The sequence below is a fragment of the Saccostrea cucullata genome, unplaced genomic scaffold, assembly GCF_032062105.1.
Source record: "Saccostrea cucullata isolate Sc308-1 unplaced genomic scaffold, CSIRO_AGI_Scuc_v1 ctg1558, whole genome shotgun sequence".
In the NCBI taxonomy this organism is placed as follows: domain Eukaryota; kingdom Metazoa; phylum Mollusca; class Bivalvia; order Ostreida; family Ostreidae; genus Saccostrea; species Saccostrea cuccullata.
In genome coordinates this window covers 190,452-210,997 of record NW_026933071.1, presented here as the reverse complement: position 1 = coordinate 210,997, position 20,546 = coordinate 190,452, and the positions used below count along the sequence as shown (strand labels likewise).

At 33.4% G+C, this 20,546-nt stretch overlaps 2 protein-coding genes across 2 annotated transcripts; both read right to left on the bottom strand.

The window, feature by feature from the left end:
• Positions 1–2,314: 2,314 nt before the first annotated feature.
• LOC134237198 (uncharacterized) lies at positions 2,315–11,903 on the bottom strand. Its single transcript, XM_062719300.1, has 5 exons — positions 11,620–11,903; positions 10,072–10,169; positions 9,856–9,940; positions 2,855–3,062; positions 2,315–2,455 (listed from the first exon to the last, which is right to left on the bottom strand). Exons 1-5 carry the CDS (start codon positions 11,666–11,668, stop codon positions 2,422–2,424), a joined length of 474 nt encoding a protein of 157 aa, XP_062575284.1. The 5' UTR covers positions 11,669–11,903; the 3' UTR covers positions 2,315–2,421.
• A 938-nt stretch (positions 11,904–12,841) lies between these two features.
• LOC134237180 (moesin/ezrin/radixin homolog 1-like) lies at positions 12,842–20,545 on the bottom strand. Its single transcript, XM_062719279.1, has 8 exons — positions 20,389–20,545; positions 17,521–17,606; positions 15,949–16,065; positions 15,503–15,668; positions 15,124–15,225; positions 14,375–14,477; positions 14,013–14,211; positions 12,842–13,279 (listed from the first exon to the last, which is right to left on the bottom strand). The coding sequence occupies exons 1-8, from the start codon at positions 20,471–20,473 to the stop codon at positions 13,199–13,201; spliced, it is 939 nt and encodes a 312-aa protein (XP_062575263.1). The 5' UTR covers positions 20,474–20,545; the 3' UTR covers positions 12,842–13,198.
• Position 20,546: the final 1 nt, after the last annotated feature.

Here is a 20,546-nt window from a genome sequence, read left to right as displayed (position 1 = left end):
TTGTTAGAATAACTTAACAAATGTATTAAAACTGTCAAGTGCAAACTTAAAAAGTAACTATTAAAATACAATGAATCTTATGTCCAGCAGTTATGTAGCATGAAGTATAAAATACTTGCAAAATACCACCAGCTCCAATCAAACTGTTATATTTGGTTACATGTATAGATACTGTGTACAGGGTTATTTTCACCCTGTGTTATTTTCACCCTTTCACATTTGGAAACAAGTTTGCCCCATTTTAAATTCGCTCAGAAAGATTATTGTTAAAGATATTATACTTTATTTTATGATTGAATAATTTCCATCTCTCTGATTGGCTGATATCCAACTATGTTAGAAAAATATTACGTTGTATTGACCTGCACGTGACGTTCCAGGTCAATACAAGGATTTATTTCCTCTACATTGATCTAAAAATACCAGGTAGTTTCGGAAATTCCAAATTGATACAAATTGTTTTAAAAAGCTATTTAAATGACTATGATTTTTATTTTCATGTGAACAAAACATAAGCGAATATATATTTTAGGTAGGGTATAAGAGGGGATGCATGTGAACAACAATTTTTTTTTTGGCAGTCAGTTTTCCCTGAAAACTTGTTGCCTATAAAAAAGACTGACATTATATATTTCTTTCATGGCAACTAAAATTGATTTATTAAAATTATTTCAAATTAATACGACTGGTAAGGTTTATTAACATTTTAATTCTGCTACTCTCTTGTATTTGGCTAAGACTTAATAAAATGCAAACAAGTAATGAGCTGTATCATTTTATCAGTGATCATATAATAAAACTTATTGCTGTTTTTTTGGTCAATACAATGATTTAGCCATCTTCGAAGTACAATATTCACCTTGCCCTTTGGGCTCGGTGTATATTGTACTCCTCAGATGTCTAAATCATTGTATTGACCTCAAAAGCCAGCAATAATTGTATAATATTTACTTTGAATTTGCCCCGTTTTAAAATCGCCCACTTTTGACGAGGGCTAAAGGGGCAAAATTTAAAGGGGTGGGGGGGTGGGGGGGGGGGGGGGGGGGGGTTGGCGAAAATTTCCCAGTATACAGCAGTTCCGTTTGATGGCAAAGTTTATTGAGTTGATAAGAATGACGGTGACACCATCAAGAAGGAAACCTTAATTTTAATAAGTGAGTTTTAACTTTTTATTTTTTTTTTTATCAAATGTCTGCTGGTCAGATTTGTAAAATGGTGTCATTTTATGTTGAAATGTACATTATGTTAATGGACTTATAATTAATATGAAATGTGTAGTCATTTTTATTAACTAGCTTTATTTAATGCTTATAAATCTTTTCACTCAATGTTCATGCTTTCTTCTGAAGCAGTTGAACCTATTTAAGGGTATTTTTATCAAACTCTGAATTGAATTCATTTGTTCATATATTCAGAGTATGTAAATTGGTTAGAAGAGTATTGCATTTAAAAGCTACAAAAGTTAAAATATTTAAAAGATCATACATTAGTTAGATCAATTTGAGAATAGATTTTTTTTGATTAAGTTATCTGATTTTCATGACATGAATACCCAGGCAGCATTTTTATATAATTAATGAACTTACTAATGAAGTTTATAACAAATAAAGAAAATATAAAATAAATACTGATACACCCACCAAAATATAATATCAGTGAAGAAAAACATCAAAAATACAGTTTGTCTTCTTTACAGTAACAGTTTTTTTTTTTAAAAATACCTTTTCCCCATATATGTTCTTTCATGTCGTCAAACTTTTTAGATAAACCTAGATTAATCCACAGAGAAATAATTTGGTTTTCATTTGAAGTTGGATGTTACTTGAGTCATTAAATCAATGATTTGTTCAGGATTTTTAAAGTGCCATAACATGCTTTGATTGGTAAAATTAATATGAAGCCTGTCGGCCAAAAACTAAAACATGATTATCACACTGAGAATGATTTTTTTTCCTATATATATTTTTAAATCGTTGGATGTCATATTTATTTTTCTCCTTGTGTCAGAAGATATAATAGAGATCGCTATGGATAAATTCTTAAACCAAGGTAACCAATTTGTGTATTGAATTTGTTCACAAATCTTTTTTTTTGAAATGCATTTTATTTCTTTTTCAAAACCTTGCTACATTTAATAAATAATAAATTATATATTAAGCAATATAGTGTCATTATCATTTTTATTTTGATTTTAGTTCAGTTTACAGTTTCCTGTAAATCTTTTTTCATTTGCACGGAAATTATTTTCACTATATATTTTTTGTGAAACTTTTATGTATTTTTGAGACTTTTCTCACAGTTATATTAATTATTCCCTAATAAGAGACATACCAGATCAAACACATGGAAAGAAACACGTACCAAAACTAACTAATGAAAACTTTATTTGCCCGATAATTATACAGTAACACTCTTTGTGAATCACGGGGAATACCATTTAAACAGATTGACTGGTCTGAAATAGAAAATAATCATAATATTATTAAGTTTAGAGCAAATTCTCCGTATATGAAATCTTTAAACACCAAATGTGACAATGAACCTTTTTTTCACAGATATACTTAAATAAAAGAAGATTATGTAAAATCTCTGAAAGAAAAATCCAAGATCTAATTTTACTTTATATAAAAGAACATGGTCCGATCGGTTGTATATTAATAAATACTGGTACCCTTTTCTGATGAGTGAAGAATGTCCTACACTAATATTAAGATGTAAATAGTAGTAAAAGAAGTTTCGCACACATGCATTTCCCCCGTGAAAAAGATATGAAAACTCCCTATTTCGACCTCAATGCCCCCGCCCTTCGAGATTCCTGGATTCGCCACTGTGTTTTTTGTAGATTTATTAATACCTTTCACAAATGATTTTCTCTAAAGAATGGCATCTTTTCTTGATAAGCCTCATTTTCCCGCGGATGCGCATGGCCGCTACACACTTCCGGTTACGGAATTTCTTTTTATCACTGCCTCTCCAGTCGAGTGACTTGTACCCGAAACGCCGTAACCCTGTGTGCCAAATAAGTCTGCCGAGTACCTCATTCCCTCCCGTGTGGTAAGCTCCTAAATTAAAAAAATGATTTCCATGCACGATCATGCCCTGTTTGTCTTCTTGATTTATAAATTTCAGCAATACAGTATGAAGTCAAGAGCCATAAAGAACTTTGTCGGAATATTGGTGGTCATAAATCGCTAACTTTGGAAGCTGTAATTTTATTATAAGGGAGCTATACCAATGATCATAAAAATCTTGAGAAAGAAATAAAGAGACAAGCAGCCTTAAAACTCTTTACAAGCCATAAAGGTGCGAATGAGGTCATAATTATATATATAGCGAATATAACAATCTTTGGGAACTAGAAGAAGCTTTGGGAGGTATAAAAACTGAGAGCTACAAATAATTTCGGGACTGTTCAATTTCATTGGGAATTATTACGAGCTCTCTGATCAAAAAAGGAGCTTAATGAGTATCAGAAAGGGCTCTGATGGGCATAAAGGAGCTAAAGAACTCTAAGAAAAGTTAGGATCCATAATGATAGGGGAGATATAACAACTGTAAAGGCTTTGGAAGCCTATTTTGAGATCGGGATCCTAAAAGAAGTTATAAAAAGCCAGAAGGAGTTTTAGGAGCCATGGATTCTTTTGGAGCCATAAGGAACTTTTAAATATGAGCAACTATGGGAGTCTTAAAGAAACTACATGTATAATATAAGAGCCAGTGCTTTGAAAACATGAGCGAAGAAATGCTGGAGATATAAAGGGGTTGTAGAAAGTAGGGATGCGTTCAATAGCGTTACGGCTATGTTTATACACGTACCTGTATGAAATACGTAATGTGGAAATAACGAACATTATTATATGATAAAATAATTTCCATCTCTCTGATTGGCTGAGATCCAACTATATTAGAAAAATACTACGTTGTATTGACCTGCACGTGACGTTCCAGGTCAATACAAGGATTTATTTCCTCTACATTGATCTAAAATAGTTCGGGGAATTCCAAATTGATACAAATTGTTTTGGAAGGCTATTTAAACGACTATGACCTTGTTATGTGAACAAAACATAAGGGAATATATATTTTCGGGTGAGGGTGGTAAGAGGGGATGCAGGAACCCCCTAACTCAAACACTTTTACTGAACAACAATTTTTAATTTTGGCAGTCAGTTTTCCCTAATAATACTCCTTCCTTTCAAAATCTTTCCTATAAAAAAGACTGACATTATATATTTTTTTCATGGATACTAAAATCGATAAAAAAAAACATTTCAAAATGATACGACTGGTAAGGTTCACTAGTACAATATTTACATTTTAATTCGACTTCTCTCTTGTATTTGGCTAGGACTTAATTAAATGCAAACAAGTAATGAGCTGTATAATTTTATCAGTGGATCATATAATAAAACAATTATTGCTGTTTTTTGGTCAAACAATGATTTAGCCATCTTCGAAGTACAATATTCACCTCGCCCTTCGGGCTCGGTGAATATTGTACTCCTCAGATGGCTAAATCATTGTATTGACCTAAAAACAGTAATAATTGTATAGTATTCAAGTCCAAAAGTCCACAAAACAGTACAAAATAGGAGCAGGGCAAAACATGTATCTCCAAAACATCAGTGGGATCAGATGCCATGGAGTGAGCATCCCCAGCCGACCGGTCACACCCTGTGCTCCTTGTCATGACCTGGAAATAACGGGAAAATCCGTCGTCAATTCGATGCGTATAATAATGGACTTATAACTAGAGCCGAGCTCGTTGCAAAGCAAAGAGTAGGTCTTCCGTCCTGTTTGACCGGAAGTAACTTTTATTAAAAAAAAAAGTGTAATGACCGGAAGTGACGACGACGGACAGAAAATTAATATTTAAGCTTTTAGTGAGACATGTTACCCAAAAACCTGTCAAAAACGGCAAAAATATGCATTTTCTTACTACTTCCGGTTCGACCGGAAGTGACGTCGCCGGACTTATTTTGACTACCCCATTAGATAAAGCTTGATATTTTGAACAACTTTGCTTCTTTGATGCATAACAAATTCTCAATACTTTTTGAGATATCTGGATAAAACCTTTGGCCCCTCTAGGTCCCTTAATTTAGGGGTCAGCCCTTTTTTCGACATATCATTTGAAAGATCTTCTAATTCTGCACAAGTTATGTTCTATATATTTTAACAAAATATTTTTAGTTTAGAAGATAAAAAGAAAAATATGAGTAATTTTTGGTTCTTTTAAGCGTTCTAATTTTTGACCCCTATATAGCGCCATTTTGAACAGAGAAATCGAAAAACAAAAACCAATGTGCACAACTCCAATCCTTCTTTTATCTAAAATCAGTAGAATTTCTGCTTCAGCTTTAGCCGTCTCTGAGCCTTTGTCTGGAAACGAAAGCCTATAAATTTTACTTTAAAGGAAAATAACTCAAAACCGGAAGTGGCTTTTTGAAATTTTGACATCATTCTGATAGAGTTTATTAACGTCTATAACGTCTGAAAATTTGAGTGAAATCCTTTGAGAAATGAGCGAGATATGAGGCCTCGAAGTTGCGGTCTAGGAAGCAGAAGAAAAAAAAGAATAACTAGAGCAAAGCTCGTTGCAAAGCAACGAGTAGGTCTTCCGTCATGTTTGACCGGAAGTAGCTTTCACTTTTAACAAAAATGAGAAATAACGCCTAAAAATGGTTTGAATCCTCTAAAGCTATGTTAATTAATACGAAAATAAGCAATTTTTTGCTACTTCCGGTTTAACGGGAAGTGACGACGATGGACAGAAAATAAATTTTTATGCTCCCAGAGACATATGTTACCCAAAACTTTGTTAACCAGAAGTCTCTGTTGAGACTGTAGCTCTACTGGTTTGTACTTATCAAAAACCATTGCACTATTTTATGTATCTTTGTGTAGTCTACTTGTGTGCCAACTTATTTTGAAATCAAACTAGAACTGTAGAAGGAGTAGCGTTTTTAATGAATTTCACAGAAAATTCTATTTTTAGTAACCATGGTAATACCGTTAATCGAAATCAGAAACTGATGCACTATTCTATGTATCTTAGTGTAGTCTACTTGTGTGCCAAGTTATATTGAAATCAGACCAAAACTGTAGAAGGAGTAGCGTTTTTAAGGAATTTCACAGAAAATTCTATTTTTAGTAACCATGGTAATACCGTTAATCAAAATCAGAAACCGATGCACTATTCTATGTATCTTAGTGTAGTCTACTTGTGTGCCAAGTTATATTGAAATCAGACCAAAACTGTAGAAGGGGTAGCGTTTTTAAAGAATTTCAAAGAAAATTCTATTTTTAGTAACCATGGCAACATCGTTCATCGAAATTAAAAACCGATGCACTATTCTATGTATCTTAGTGTAGTCTACTTGTGTGCCAACTTATTTTGAAATCAGACCAAAACTGTAGAAGGAGTAGCGTTTTAAAGGAATTTCACAGAAAATTCTATTTTTAGTAACCATGGCAACATCGTTCATCGAAATTAAAAACCGATGCACTATTCTATGTTTCTTAGTGTAGTCTACTTGTGTGCCAAGTTATATTGAAATCAGACCAAAACTGTAGAAGGAGTAGCGTTTTAAACGAATTTCACATAAAATTCTATTTTTAGTAACCATGGCAACACCGTTCATCGAAATCAAAAACCGATGCACTATTCTATGTATCTTAGTGTAGTCTACTTGTGTGCCAAGTAATATTGAAATCAGACTGAAATTGTAGGAGGAGTAGCGTTTTGAAAAATTGTTTACAGACAGACGGATGACAGACAGACAGACGGACGGACGCCGGACGCATTACTATCGCATAAGCACTTCTGGTCTCTGACCAGTAGAGCTAAAAACGGCAAAAATACGCGTTTTCCGACTACTTCCGGTTTGGACGGAAGTGACGATGCCGGACGCATTTTGATGACTTTAATAGAATAAGCTTTACATTTTGAACAACTTTGCTTCTTTGACGTATTACAAATAATTCTCAATACATTTTGAGATATAAAGAAAAAACTTTCGGCCCCTCTAGGCCCTTAATTTTAGGGGCCAGCCCTTTTTAAAAGATATCATTTGAAAGATCTTGGAATTTTACACTTCTTTTGTTCTATATATTTTAACAAAATATTTCCAGGTAAAAAGATATCGTTAAGGTCAAGATCTAGTAAATGAAAGGTGCCTACAGATTTATCAAACTTGAGAAATAAATTCCTTTATTGATTCCTTACAACTTTAGCTTGGTTAAATAAGGTGTTTCGGGGCATAATTTGTAGGTAAACAAGATGAAAAACTGTACTTTAAACTGTCATTTTCAATGAAAAATTAAGAAAACCAGTCATGAATATCGGAGTTTTTTTCGTATTCGGCAAAGAAAATGTATCCAGATTGCCTACAGTCTCTCAGAAAACGGTAATTAGTATGTTCATGGCCTCTTCTTTAAATCGATATCAAATTTAATATAGGTATCCGGTTTACTTTTCATATGATTTCAAATTGAATGACATGAAAATACCCAATTTTGTACATAATTCTGCTAAAACCGTAAAGTACGGGAAAAAGAAAGTTGAAAATGATTATGACGTCATAATGGATCTAGCACCAAAAAATCAATCTGAAGTTATTTACTAGATCTTGACCTTAAAAAAATGTTAAAAAATTTGAAATTCGCGATACGACTATTTTCGGACCATAGCGAGCGCCGACGTGCGGCACTTCCGATAAAAATGAAATACCTTATACATATCTATAGACTTTGGTCTATCATACCTGAAATTTTCATGTTTCTATCTTGAGCCATTATTGAGAAAACTGCCGGACAAAATGACCCTCTAAAACTCACAAAATTGCAGAAAACTCCGAACCGGACGTGACGTCATCAAATTAAAAAAAAACGCCTTAAGTTCATTTAATTTGTCATCAATGCTGAAAGTTTCATGAAAATCCATCGACGCATTTACGAGAAATCGCCTGCACAAAATCGGTAAGAATAATAATAAGAAAAGTTGAAAAGAAACAATAGAATAATAAGAAGGTCTTCCGTTGAAACGGAAGACCTTAATAATCTTTACCAACAGAATCAGTAGAAGGTCTTCCGTTGGAAACGGAAGACCTTAATTAATATGAAAAAGGTCAGTCAGCATTTGACTCAATGATGAATTGTATTCGCTGACAAAGTCATTGTATCGACCATAGAACTTAGGAAATGATGACCTTAAGCGAGACTGCTTTTATTCTCCTACCTAGTTTTAGAAAGTGTACATACGTAGAGCATGCTCTTGTGTATCAAATTAAGTGAGACATAAACTCCGTATGCAGGTGATGAAGGTACATGTATATTGCTGCATAAGTAAGGGAAGTTGACAATAGAAAAGTTAAAATCATCACGTTTATCACAGAGCTTGATTGTTAGATTGCCATTAACAATGATTAACGTATTTTTCAGGTAAAATATCAAAATATGGTAGAGATGTTTCAGATTCTTTGGTATTTTTTATCTCAAGGTCACCAGGATATATCGTATCGATAAAAGAATGGAAAAAACCATTGTTAAATGACATTACGTTGTCGAAATATCTAAATGTCGAGTTGAAGGTCACAGCAAGTGTTTTCTTCTTTTCAAGAATAAAATTTTGGACAAATTCTTCTTCATAAATACGTAAAGCTACGACCTTGAGCGTAAAATTTGTCTAGCCGCTGTTTGTGGAAAATTAGCAAAATACTTGTTTATCAGTTCAAAGATTATACCTTTAGTACAACTTCTCAGCAAAGGAGAAAAGAAAAGAAAGATGCTAATTTCTATATCTTAGTGAATTAAATAAAAATTGATTTTATTTAGATATTTTTGCTTGAATAAACTTGTTTCCAGAAATAATTTTTTTACTCAAAATGTACGTTAACACCTAGCAGCAACGCTAGCTGTCCGTTATTTACTACCTAACTGCTAGGTTAGCCGCTTCGATCTTGAACGCAGACCAAAACTAGAGGTACTGTGAGCAATGAGCTCACTAAATGATACCCCTGCCTCCCATATGAATATAATGGCAGTGTCCAAGTTTTTGAGAAACCCAAAATATGTGTCGGATTTATAAGTAAAATAGGAGGTCACAATGACATTATTAAGGATATGGAGATATCGAACAGTATTAAATATCAAAGTCCGTAAAACAATACAAAATAGGAACAGAGCAACACGGACCTTTAAAGCATCACATTTGGGATCAGGTGCCATGGAGGAGTAAGCATCCCCTGCTAAAAGGTTCTCTGACAGTCTCATCAAATTTCATTCAATTGTGTAAGAGGGGTTGCTGATAAGAGATGGGTACCCCAAAGCGTAACAGACGTACAGACGGTCATCCTGATTACTACATGTATATACCCTCCCGCTTTTAAGCAGGGTGTACAAAAAGCTTTTTGGAACCATGAAGACTTTTGGCATTTATAAAGAGCTTTTAGAACCATTAAAGCTTTAGGAGGCATTAAAAAATTTGGAAAATATTCAGTAGCCCTAAGAACAAATTCTAGCTTGACGACTGTGCCCCAAAGAGGTGTGAGAGCTATTAGGAGTTTATAGGTAGTCACAAAGAATCGTGGAAGCCATACGAACTTTGAGAGTTTTTGACGCAATTATAGAGCTTAAGGAGTCCCAAACAGGGCTTGGCGTCATGAATATGCATGTACGGCTTCGGCTTTTGAAGCTGCTTTAAGCTCAAAATCTTTGGGAACCTTTTAAAAAATACTTGAGTCCTAAAGAACTATAAGCATCAGGAAGGAGAGATGCATGGCTTCGGAGCTATAATAGAAGTCATGAAATTAAGATTTTAAAAGGTGATAAATATATAGAGCTATGAAGTTTTACCATCGCCCATTTTCTCGCCGAGGAACTTCTGCTCATTTTTTGATGAAATCTCTACGGGATAGCCTTGTAGGATCCAGCACGCATTCTTTCAGAAAGAGATACAATTTATAAGTTATACTCCTTATTTTCAATATAATTTTTTTTTTGTTCTTTCGTACATGTATTGAACTAAGCTAAGGAATTTGTCATTACAAATGACCTGTAGTATACACTCACCCAGGCATCGAACCAGGTGAACTTCTGACGTTCACTGATGAAATAGCAGGAATCTCTGTATTGGACCCAGCCCCGTCCACACTTACCGTCCGCCGATACTGTGAAAAACAACGATTGAAACAAAAATATATTGCTTGTTTGTTTTATGTTGAAAAAATTTAAATTTCCTAGAAGTGTACGAAGTGTTTTCTGTAATTTGCGTGCAAGATTCTGATGTTGTCTACAGTTGAGGACTAACAAAATAGTGACGAGAAAAATAAAATACAAGGAATGATATACATGTTTGATTTTTATTGTACATTATTACACACTTAGTAATAAATACAGGTTTTTTGCATATGCGATATGGCTGACGTCACAATAGCCGTATCAGCCCTGCAGGGCTGATATGGATTTGCGGGGCTGATAACTATTAATATCAGCCCCGCAAATCATATCAGCCCTGCAGGGCTGATAAAACGTCAATATCACACTCTTAGTAAATGAAACCACAAAAACAGTACTTGTGATCGTACAAAATTTTTGGTGGGTTCATGTTCTCTTAATTTTAACTTTTTGAAAACAAGGTTAATCTTAATTTACAAATACATGTAATAGATTATTTTGAATTACGGATCGAGTGCATTGAAATAGAAGTAGAAATAAACCCCAATCGTATGAGACAATAGATCATGTATATTTCTGTAAGAAGTCCATGCATGATTATTTACTTATTTTCTTCTCAACTTAATGTGTTCTGTATTTTATTACTAAGTATGTAATAAATATAATAAAACATACCCTTTTCCACATCACATCCTGTATCAGTCGACCAATATCAGCCCTCGGGCCTTCTCTGGCTGATATTGGTGTCTCGGGCTGATACAGGATGTGATATGGAAAAGGGTATGTATTATTCTCTATATGTATACTCAAACTTAATTTTTGCAGAACATCCAGATACTATAGTGTCATAGAGAAAAACTTACAGTTTTTCAGTATACTTATTAATCTTTGAAATATGTAATTAATTTTAATTATTTAAAACATTTTATTATTATTATTTTTAAATATTTCGTAATTACTGATATTTACCGGATATGTCAAACATTTAAGTAAAATTAATTATTATAAAAGAATTAATGTTAAATTGATTTTTATGCTTAAAGTATATGTTCAGAATTTTTATATATATTTTATTTTTGATTTTGTATGATTACTCTGAAGTGTCGTTTTGTCATGTTATCATTTTCAACTTCAGATTGAAAATTAATAAAAGACACTAGTTAGTATTTAGTCAACATTTACTTTGCTTATATAAGTGCATGTACACGTCTAAGAGACGGGAGAAATGATTACGTATCAAATTTAAACATTCAACGCTTGAATATAGTTACATGTACATATTTATTTTACCTACTCTCCTTAAATAACGGTAAGTATGCTGCTTTGAGATTTGAATGAACCGATCACATTTCTTATTTTGTAGATTACTAAACTGTTTTCCTCACCAGATAATAATCAACATACAAACCCCAGATATGCTAGAGACAATATTGACAACTTTACCCGAGTATGTCCATCCACACAAAATAGCAAGTGCTGCAACCAACTTCATGTCTCTTGGCTGTGTGTTCAGAAATGACGAATAAAGTTATCCCGATGGAATAAGAATCAAATAATACCTCTTATATCCATTCTGAATAGAGTTAATATACATGTACCTTTGTATAGAAGAAATTATTTTCACACGTGTTCCTGGGGTTAATTTAAAAGAAAATGCAGTATTTGTATAATACATGTAACTTGGATGTTTCCAACGGTGTTTGACCCCTTTCTCACTTTACCTGTATTTCTTGAAATAATGATCATGAATATGGTATATCTTTAACTAAGCATATTTATTTTTATATTAAGGGGCAATTTCCAAATTTCACTTTTTTTTTTAAAGCATAAATTTTATTTAAATTCAAATGGAAAATAGTTTGAAGCATGAAGCGTTGCTTAATTTTTCAGAAATGAATAATAAGTCAAATCAAGAAAATTCGATATGGCAAATAGAAAGATCAATTATTTTTTTATCTCACAACTAAATTAGAAATATGAGGTATATATGAAAATAATATTTGCTCTCATACCTAATTCCTATTAGAAAACATACTGAAGCGTTGCTTTTTTAACCAGAATATCAAATTGTTTTCTGAGCATGTAAAATAATACGCATCCATAAACAAGAGTTATCGTTCCATTATCGCCCTTGAAAATATTTTTGAATGGAACAAAATATTAATTAAATGTTTATAAACAAATCTGCATCTGAAATTTCTGTACAATTAAAAAACTTATACGTTAAGAAATAGAAATTTCTCAATTTACACCATTTAAAGGAACTGAGCATAAATGTTAAGGTAATCTTTTATAAATAAATAATAAATATATTAGCGATAGAAACTAGAAATCAACATCTGTACGATAGAATAGGGTTGATTGAATTGACTGTAAAATAGTTCATATGAATGAAATTTGTAAATTCGGGCATGAAAATTCACTGAATTTAATGAAGACAAAATATCTGCAGAAAGTTATCTCTCTTATCAAAAGAGTAATCTCCCTTATCAGAGGGATATTCCACCTTAACTTTTAAATCAGTAGATTTTATGCGATTTAAAGTATTTTAAAAATCCATTTCTTCAAATACCAATAGATGGCTAACTTCTTTTTTACATATAATCTTCCTTTATTCTTGATTATTATCAATTTATAAAAGATTGTGGAAAGTTCAAAAATAAAGAAAAGAAAACCTTTAATAACTTGTAAATGATAGTTTCAGAAAAGTCATCTCAGTTACTACAGAATTAAACAATTCATGTAAAAATAGTCAGACTTGGCATTTCCTCTCATTCAATATCCATTCTCTTACACTCGGCAGATGATCAATTTTTTTTTAATTATAAATCTAATATATCAGACAGTCCAATCAAATTTCCCTGTAACATAGACACTAAATTATCACCGCATTAAATTAAAATTCCATCGTGTCTCTGTTTGAGGATATCCTCTCTTGAGTCTGTTTTCTTTTTCCTCTGTCTGTTCTATATCAGGGCAATCCTTTCCTGCGCCGGCTCTATAATACCTTCCTACACCGGTTCTATTTCGGGATATCCTCTCCAGTACTGAAGTTAGACACCGTCATTCTGTTGCTATTTGTCTCAAGTTCTGTTCTAATCAGCTGATGATGAAAACAAAATTAAAAGGTTTTAATTTTTACGCAAAGCAAAGAAAAAAATCTTAATCAAAAATTTTATGAAAACGATAAATGTTTGTAAAACATTTATGCCCTCTCCCCAAAATAATTGGATTTTTTTCTAAGTGCAAGGGACATAACTCTATCCAAAATAACTCGGTTGTATCCAAAACGGACCTTGACATAGATATTCTTTTGATAAATATGTATACCAAAAATCATTTCTGTATGTGTAACCTCTGCAGACAAAATGAACGAAAACTGCTAATGATTTGAAATTCTAAGTCTAAGGAGCATAGCTGTCTGAAATGACTCAATTGTGTACCAAAACAGAACTTGACCTAGATAGTAGATATTATTATGATAAATCTGTATAAAAAATTTCATTTTAAAATGTGCAACCTCTGAATAAAATGAATGGAAACTGATGGTGGACTAACAGACAGACAGACAGCAGCAAAGCAATATACCCTCCCTTCTTCGAAAAGCGGTGGGGGCATAATAACTAGATAAGTTTGTTTTCCTAGCTGGTACAATCAACAAATCACACTAGCTCATGTTCTTCAAAAATATTATTTTAGTGTTCATCATACAATATTTTTCATAAATTATATCATTATTTGAACGCTACTTATACCTAATTAAGCAACAGAACTAAAATTATAATTGGGAATCAACTGGCACAAACTGTCTACCCTAGATTTATCTGAGTACTGACCTTTTCTTTGGGTGGTTGTTGCTGAGATGCCGCCACAGATCGTTGTTGCGGATGTTGCTGGGATGATGCCACCAATCGTTTTCGCTCTCTGACCTGCTTCTGCCACAAAATCTGTTGCAGACGCTGAAGTTCCTGCTGTAAAGCCATACACTTCTCCTCTAGACGTTCTCCATTGGCAATTTCTAGGTCCTTACTCAAACTTTAAGAATTCGTAATACTAGCTAGTCAGTGACAGTCAGTATTACATTTTTATTTTCATCAATATTTATTAAAAAGTTTATGTTTTAAGATTCTATGGCCTTTACGATATTGAAATGCATACCGGTATATTTTAAGTTCCTACGAGAGCATGGAGAGGTTACCTTAAAAATTCTGGATCGGTATGAGGCACCATGTTTAACTCTGTTTTTCTGGCTGTAAGGATATCTGTCTGGTCTTTTAATTTCTTTAATTCACCGTCAAGATCTGAGGGAAGACATGAACAATTTAGTTTGGTCGACATAAAAGATGCATTAAAATGTCTTACGTGTAAATTCGCCATCAAAATCTAGAATAAATTGTCGAACCTACAATGTAGTCTTGTCGACATATGGACAGTTATTAAAAAGTGCATAAAAATTCTATGTTTATCATAGACTTATAATATGTCTTAAAATACATCTTTGAGATTTTAATTTAGATAGGGCCACAGGGTTATTTGCACATTCGAACATCAAAGGATCGATGGTGCGACAATGCGATGACAATGGTGCTACATGTAACACAATAGGGCGATAGAGAATATCGCTTCATCGTGCTGTGGCGACATTGTTTTCGCTCCATTGTGTTATCGCAATCGTGTCATTGCACTTTTGCGCCATCACATCATCCGCATCGCTTGTCACGCAATCGCTTCATTGTCATCTAACCATAGCTAGCTTCATCAGCAGCGCTTTTTGAATTTCAACCCAATTAAAACTCGATAGTACCATGATGCAATAAGTGAACTACATGGCCTTTCCAGATTTCGTGTGTCCGTTGTAACCAGGTAGATGAATTAAGGAGTATTTTTATAACACAGGTATCACAGTAACTTTGAATCAGAATATTCTCTACATGATTGTATGCTAACCTTCTTTCGTTTTCTGAAGATTTTGATGTCTTTGTTGTTCATTATTGAGTTGCTTTTCCATCTCTTCCAAACTTCTATGTCTTTCTTTCATGACATCCAACTCTGTGGGAATACAAAGTTTTTAATGCAATAAAACTAGGTCATGTTTCCCTGGAAATTGCAGCATTTAATCTTCAGCAAAAAATCATCAGAACTATTCTGCAAGGAGCCACTAAAGTCATTACTTCACTGTAATCCAGCAAAACAAATACGAGTAAAATTGGAGATTAACTTTGAATACTGGCAGATCTAAGTGTCAATTAAAGTAATCCAGCTCCACTTCTTAGTTAAAAGATCCCCTTCGCATGCACACGCACAGAGAGAGAGGGGGGGGGGTTACCTGCTCTTAGGCTTATTGCCGTCTGTTTAGCCTCCTCCAATACTTTCTGATGCTCCTCTTTTCTACGTTGATGACCCCCACTCTGTAACCCGTAACCCTGTATGAAGCCCCTAACCCCACGACAAAACCCCTCCAGTGCCTCAGACTTTCTATGCTGCGTGTCTATCTGCATCAATGTAAGATAAATAAATAGTTTAAAACAATCAACCAATAAATAAATGAACAGATAATATGGTGTGTCACAGTGTGTGCATCATGTCATGTGTTGTAAGACTGTAAAATCATGACAAATAATGATTTTTTTTTTCAGATTTATAATTTTTGTATTAGACCAACAATAAAAATGAAAGGTTTGTTACCATCAAAATTGTCCCTATCCAATAACTAATAATTTTTTTTTTCAATGAAATATAAAATTCGGAAGTGGAAGTTGAACTAACACAAACCAGACATTTCTGGACACGTTGTTTTTCCGTCTCTAAAGCGGCCTTTTCGTCACGTAGGATTTGTTCCCTGTGATCTAAACACTTCAAATTCACCTCTTCTTGGATTAACAAATTTGTCTACATTGGAAGAAATGGATTTTATTAAAAAAAAAACAAATAAAAAGAAGTCTACACAATCAAAATTAGTTTGCATGCACTTGCACTGTACTGCAAATATGTCCAAGAAATATGATTTGAAAGAAAACAAGCTAATTCAGAGAATTTGTGTCCCCCGCTTAGGGAAAAAGTAAACCATGCGCAGTTCGTGGAGGGGGGGCGGGGGTGTCGAATCCCCCTGACTTAGTTGTAAATAATTAAATTTGTAGAATTATTAAATGTATACATGTATACTGAAGCAAATAAAATACATGTATGTGAATATGCATTTAAAGATTTGATTGCTTATTCTTTATTATGTGTATAGAAGATTCTTTTTATATGGAATATTTATCACACTGTAATAATGATTTTATAACCTCATAAATTTTTCATTTCACATGCTGAATACTATCATTTAGTGAAAAAAAAAGTAATTTAAAAAAAAAAGATAGGATCGACCGAGATTCGATCCCGGAACCTCTCGCATTAGAAACGAGAGACATGACCACTGGACCACGGAATCGCTTTAACCGATGAGAAGTATATGCAGAACTGAAGTCACATATATGTATATATTCATGTTTTCATGTTCGGTATTCTCAAAATTTTACACAATCCATGGTGTTTGATTTATTTAGCCTTTATTAAACAGTTCTAATAGATGTAATAAGAACATAAAGTCCGCCGAGAACCTGTTTTATACGCAAAAACTCTCCTCATGCCCCTGCGCTAAAAATAGCGACATGTAATACTATAAATACTAATAAAACAAACGGGGCGGGGCACTTTGAGAGGGGCGAGAGACGTCCTAGGGAGTTTTGGTATAAAATTACATTGCATAAGCTCAAAATCTTCTTCAAATATCGCCCGAAAATGATAATATTATACACAGACAGAATGTATAAATTTACGACCTTGAACTTTGACCTTTTGACCTCAAAATCAATAGGGGTCTTCCTTAGGCCACAGGGAGTTGTTATGTAAAATTTCATTGCAATAGCTCAAATGGTTCTAGAGATATCGTGTGGAAACGAAAGTGTTTTAACAGACAGAATTTGCTTATTTATGACCTTGCCCTTTGACCTTTTGACCTCAAAATCAATAGGGGTCTTCTTTAGTCCATAGGGAGTTGCTGTGCTAAATTTCATTGCAAAAGCTTACAGGGTTCTCGAGATATCGTGTGGAAACGAAAGCGTTACAGACAGACAGAAAGACGGACGGACGGACGGACGGACAAACCCAAATTAATATCCCCCACTTTTCAAGCGGGGGACAAAAAGTTAATTCAGCAAGTCAGGATAATTAAATTGGGGATGGAGTGTGCTGTCCAAATTAATTTCATCAAGTTGAAGTTTATTTCCATTTTCGTGGTGGAACAAACTGAAAATCTGGTCTCCCAATAGATCTTCTGCATCATTTTTCTGTTAAACTTACTTTACATATCAGTTCTCTTTGTAACTCTTTGTGTTTTTTCTGTAATCCATCTTTTCTGGCTAAAGTCGACTGGATCCTACATTTTACTACAAAACAAAAAATATTGAACTTTAATAAGGACATGTAATCTTATCATATGCTGCAATTTTGCATTATATACACTGTAAAAAGTAGTGTTCATTTTTAACATGTTCATATGTTAATTGATTTACGGCAGTGTTAAATCTTTAACATGTCATATATTAAAGGTGTAAAATCTTTAACACATGAACATGTAAGCATTCCATGTATTCCGCTTAAACATATTATGTGTTAATAGCTCCTAAATCTTCTTGCAAGTTTATTTTAATTAATATCACCATTTTCTTTACATTTTGTTTTAAATTTAGAATGCAAAACACTTTGATGTGTAAGAATTTTGTAACACCCCAACTGGTATATTTTCTGAACATATTTAATACCTTATTTCACTAATATGTATATTATTATAATTGTTTGGTGTATATCAATTTATATGTATCACATCTACACTAGCTGACATATAATGAGTAATACTCCTGGCCTGTTCGTCAGAATATCATTAAAAATCCTTGAATTGCATTTGGTGAAAAAAAACACTCAAAAGCTAGTAATAGAACATACGATATTGTTAACTATTAACACCCGTGTTAAAAGTAGGTATTATTTCATTAACACATTAAGTGTTTAAATTAGTGATGAATTACATCACTGAAACTGACCTCTCTCTAGCTGACCTTTTGCCGCCGCATCAGTAATTTCTTTGTTTCAAAGAAAGCAGTCAGCAGAAAATTCAAAGAAAGCAAGACCAACTTGATTGTATGTTCTTGTGAGCAAAGGTGAGTTGATTTTTAAGTTATTTCTACACGAATTGTAGTACAAATTCTATTTCAATAACATTTTATGTAAATATTATTTTTCAAACACTTCCATTTTTGCATTCTTTGGTCGGTTGAGTCAAGTAAACCATGTAAACAAAGAATAGATATTGTACTAATTTATAACCGTTGTATTAAGTATTTGCTTATGGATTTCCATCATTTTTTTTAGAATGTCCAGTCAATAGAAGACCTGTCATCCAAGAATTTCAAAGCATCCTGAGTCTGAAGAGGAATAGACCATTCCAAAGTAGCTTTTTTAAATGATGAAGGATTTTGTGATATACATGTACATGTACATCGATCATTGGAGACGTTTTCCTTTGTGAACTTGACAATTTTGGACTTATATGGTGGTGAATCTAAATTATTTCTCCTTGGACTTTGAATTATTATACTGTATCTTGGATACCAACTTAGAACGTTATTTTAAATTGTATTCGCCTAATCAGACGATTACTTAAAATGTGAGGAAAATTTGGACGTAAACATGGTAAACGGATTAAAAAAGAAACAATGGTATCCTTTATGACTGCTGTGTGTGCTCATGGCAAAATCGTATTATGTATTTGAATTGGACTACCCTTGCAGTAATCTACGGACTGTTTTGGAATATTTTAAAACATTGGTTTGGTGGCATCTTTATACAAAACTACAAATTTGAACTAATTTAGTGAGCAATTTTACATGCACGTACGTGTTGAAAAATAAAATAATTCTCGTACGATATGTATTTATGTTTGTTTTTTCCTACAGGACAACAGACAAAGGGATAATAATGAGGATTCTATTTTTTGGAAACGTGTGTTAAATGTTAAACACCAATTTCAGAATTAACACGTTAAAGCGTGAATTAAGTGTTTCCAGGGTTTTTAACGTGTAATGCGTTAATTTTAATTAACATTTCTACATGTTTATAGATTAACACACCCGTTAATGTATTCACACTTTAACGTGTGAATTAAGTGTTTCCAGAATAGTGTTAATAATTGTGTTAAATTATTTACACTTCTTTTTACAGTGTATACATGTACGATTTAGTTTTGTTTAAGTGAAGATTTTGGGTTATAAACCACTATAGGGTGTAATCAAGGGCTTGTACTGAGGTTTGTTACATAGGCCCTACATGTAGCTCCCCTCACCCCATTTACGCACACAAAATACAAAAAAAGATTTCCCCAAGAGCATTTCTGGTCTATTTTATAGAAAATATGGTGAATATGTTTATCAAAAAGGAAAGCATGGAAAGGGTATGCTGAAAAGAAATTATATTAGTACATTGGCGTTGGAAGCAAATTTAAATGGGAGGGGCGGGGAGGGGGGGGGGTAAGTGAAAAAGAATGTCCAACCAACGAAAAAACTTGATGTCCTAGCAATAAAAAAAGGGAAAAAACGGAAATTTGTTCATTGTCCAAACACGAAAAACCTATTTCCTAGGAGTGTGGGGGTGGGGGTTGTTATAGTAGCCTATCCATCATTTTCAGTACCAAACTTTTTTCCAAACCTCTACCAATTACCCTTTTTGGACCTCCAAAGGCTAAACTTCAACGTACTTTGCAAAAAGGGGGGTCCCCGGTTCCGACGCCTTTATGGTAGTGGCAGATTTGACATAGGGGCTCGGTTACAACGGAAACATTAATATAATTTATGTTTCTGGTTACAGTGTAACTTATCTTGTGCGATCGCCTGTCTATCTGGTCACAGCGGTTTTTTTTTAATATGAAGTTAAAACTCTCCCTCACTTTCAAAAACGATGCTTCGTCACTGGGATGTGACTGGGGGTAGGGATATCATACATGTAATATGGAGTACTCATTTCACTCTGGACTCTACTCCAAATATCTTTTTCTTTTTTTAAACCTCAACCCATAGATCTAGGCCTATTTATTTTACCTTGTCCATGAATTATCACTGATAATGAATGCGCTCATTTCATATGATAAAAAAAATAATGGAGTGAAAAGAGTCTTACAGTCATGATGGTACTTCTTCTTTTGTTGTGCATGAAGCTCTGAATGAATAATCTGATTAAAAAGATCGTCTAAACTTGTCGTCATTTTTCAGTGTGTCTGATCCCTTTGAACTTCGCGCGTCTGCGTGCTTTAGTTTGACGTCAAAAGTCCTCTAGAG

Coding starts and splice junctions, on each gene's coding strand:
- LOC134237180 (XM_062719279.1), bottom strand. CDS start 20,473: ATGACGACAAGTTTAGACGATCTTTTTAATCAGATTATTCATTCAGAG. Junction 15,669..15,948: donor AACGTGTCCAGAAATGTCTG/GTTTGTGTTAGT, acceptor ACATTGATGCAG/ATAGACACGCAGCATAGAAA. Junction 15,226..15,502: donor GGCAATAAGCCTAAGAGCAG/GTAACCCCCCCC, acceptor GTATTCCCACAG/AGTTGGATGTCATGAAAGAA.
- LOC134237198 (XM_062719300.1), bottom strand. CDS start 11,668: ATGAAGTTGGTTGCAGCACTTGCTATTTTGTGTGGATGGACATACTCG. Junction 10,170..11,619: donor GTGTGGATGGACATACTCGG/GTAAAGTTGTCA, acceptor TGTTTTTCACAG/TATCGGCGGACGGTAAGTGT. Junction 2,456..2,854: donor GAGAAAATCATTTGTGAAAG/GTATTAATAAAT, acceptor TTTCTATTTCAG/ACCAGTCAATCTGTTTAAAT.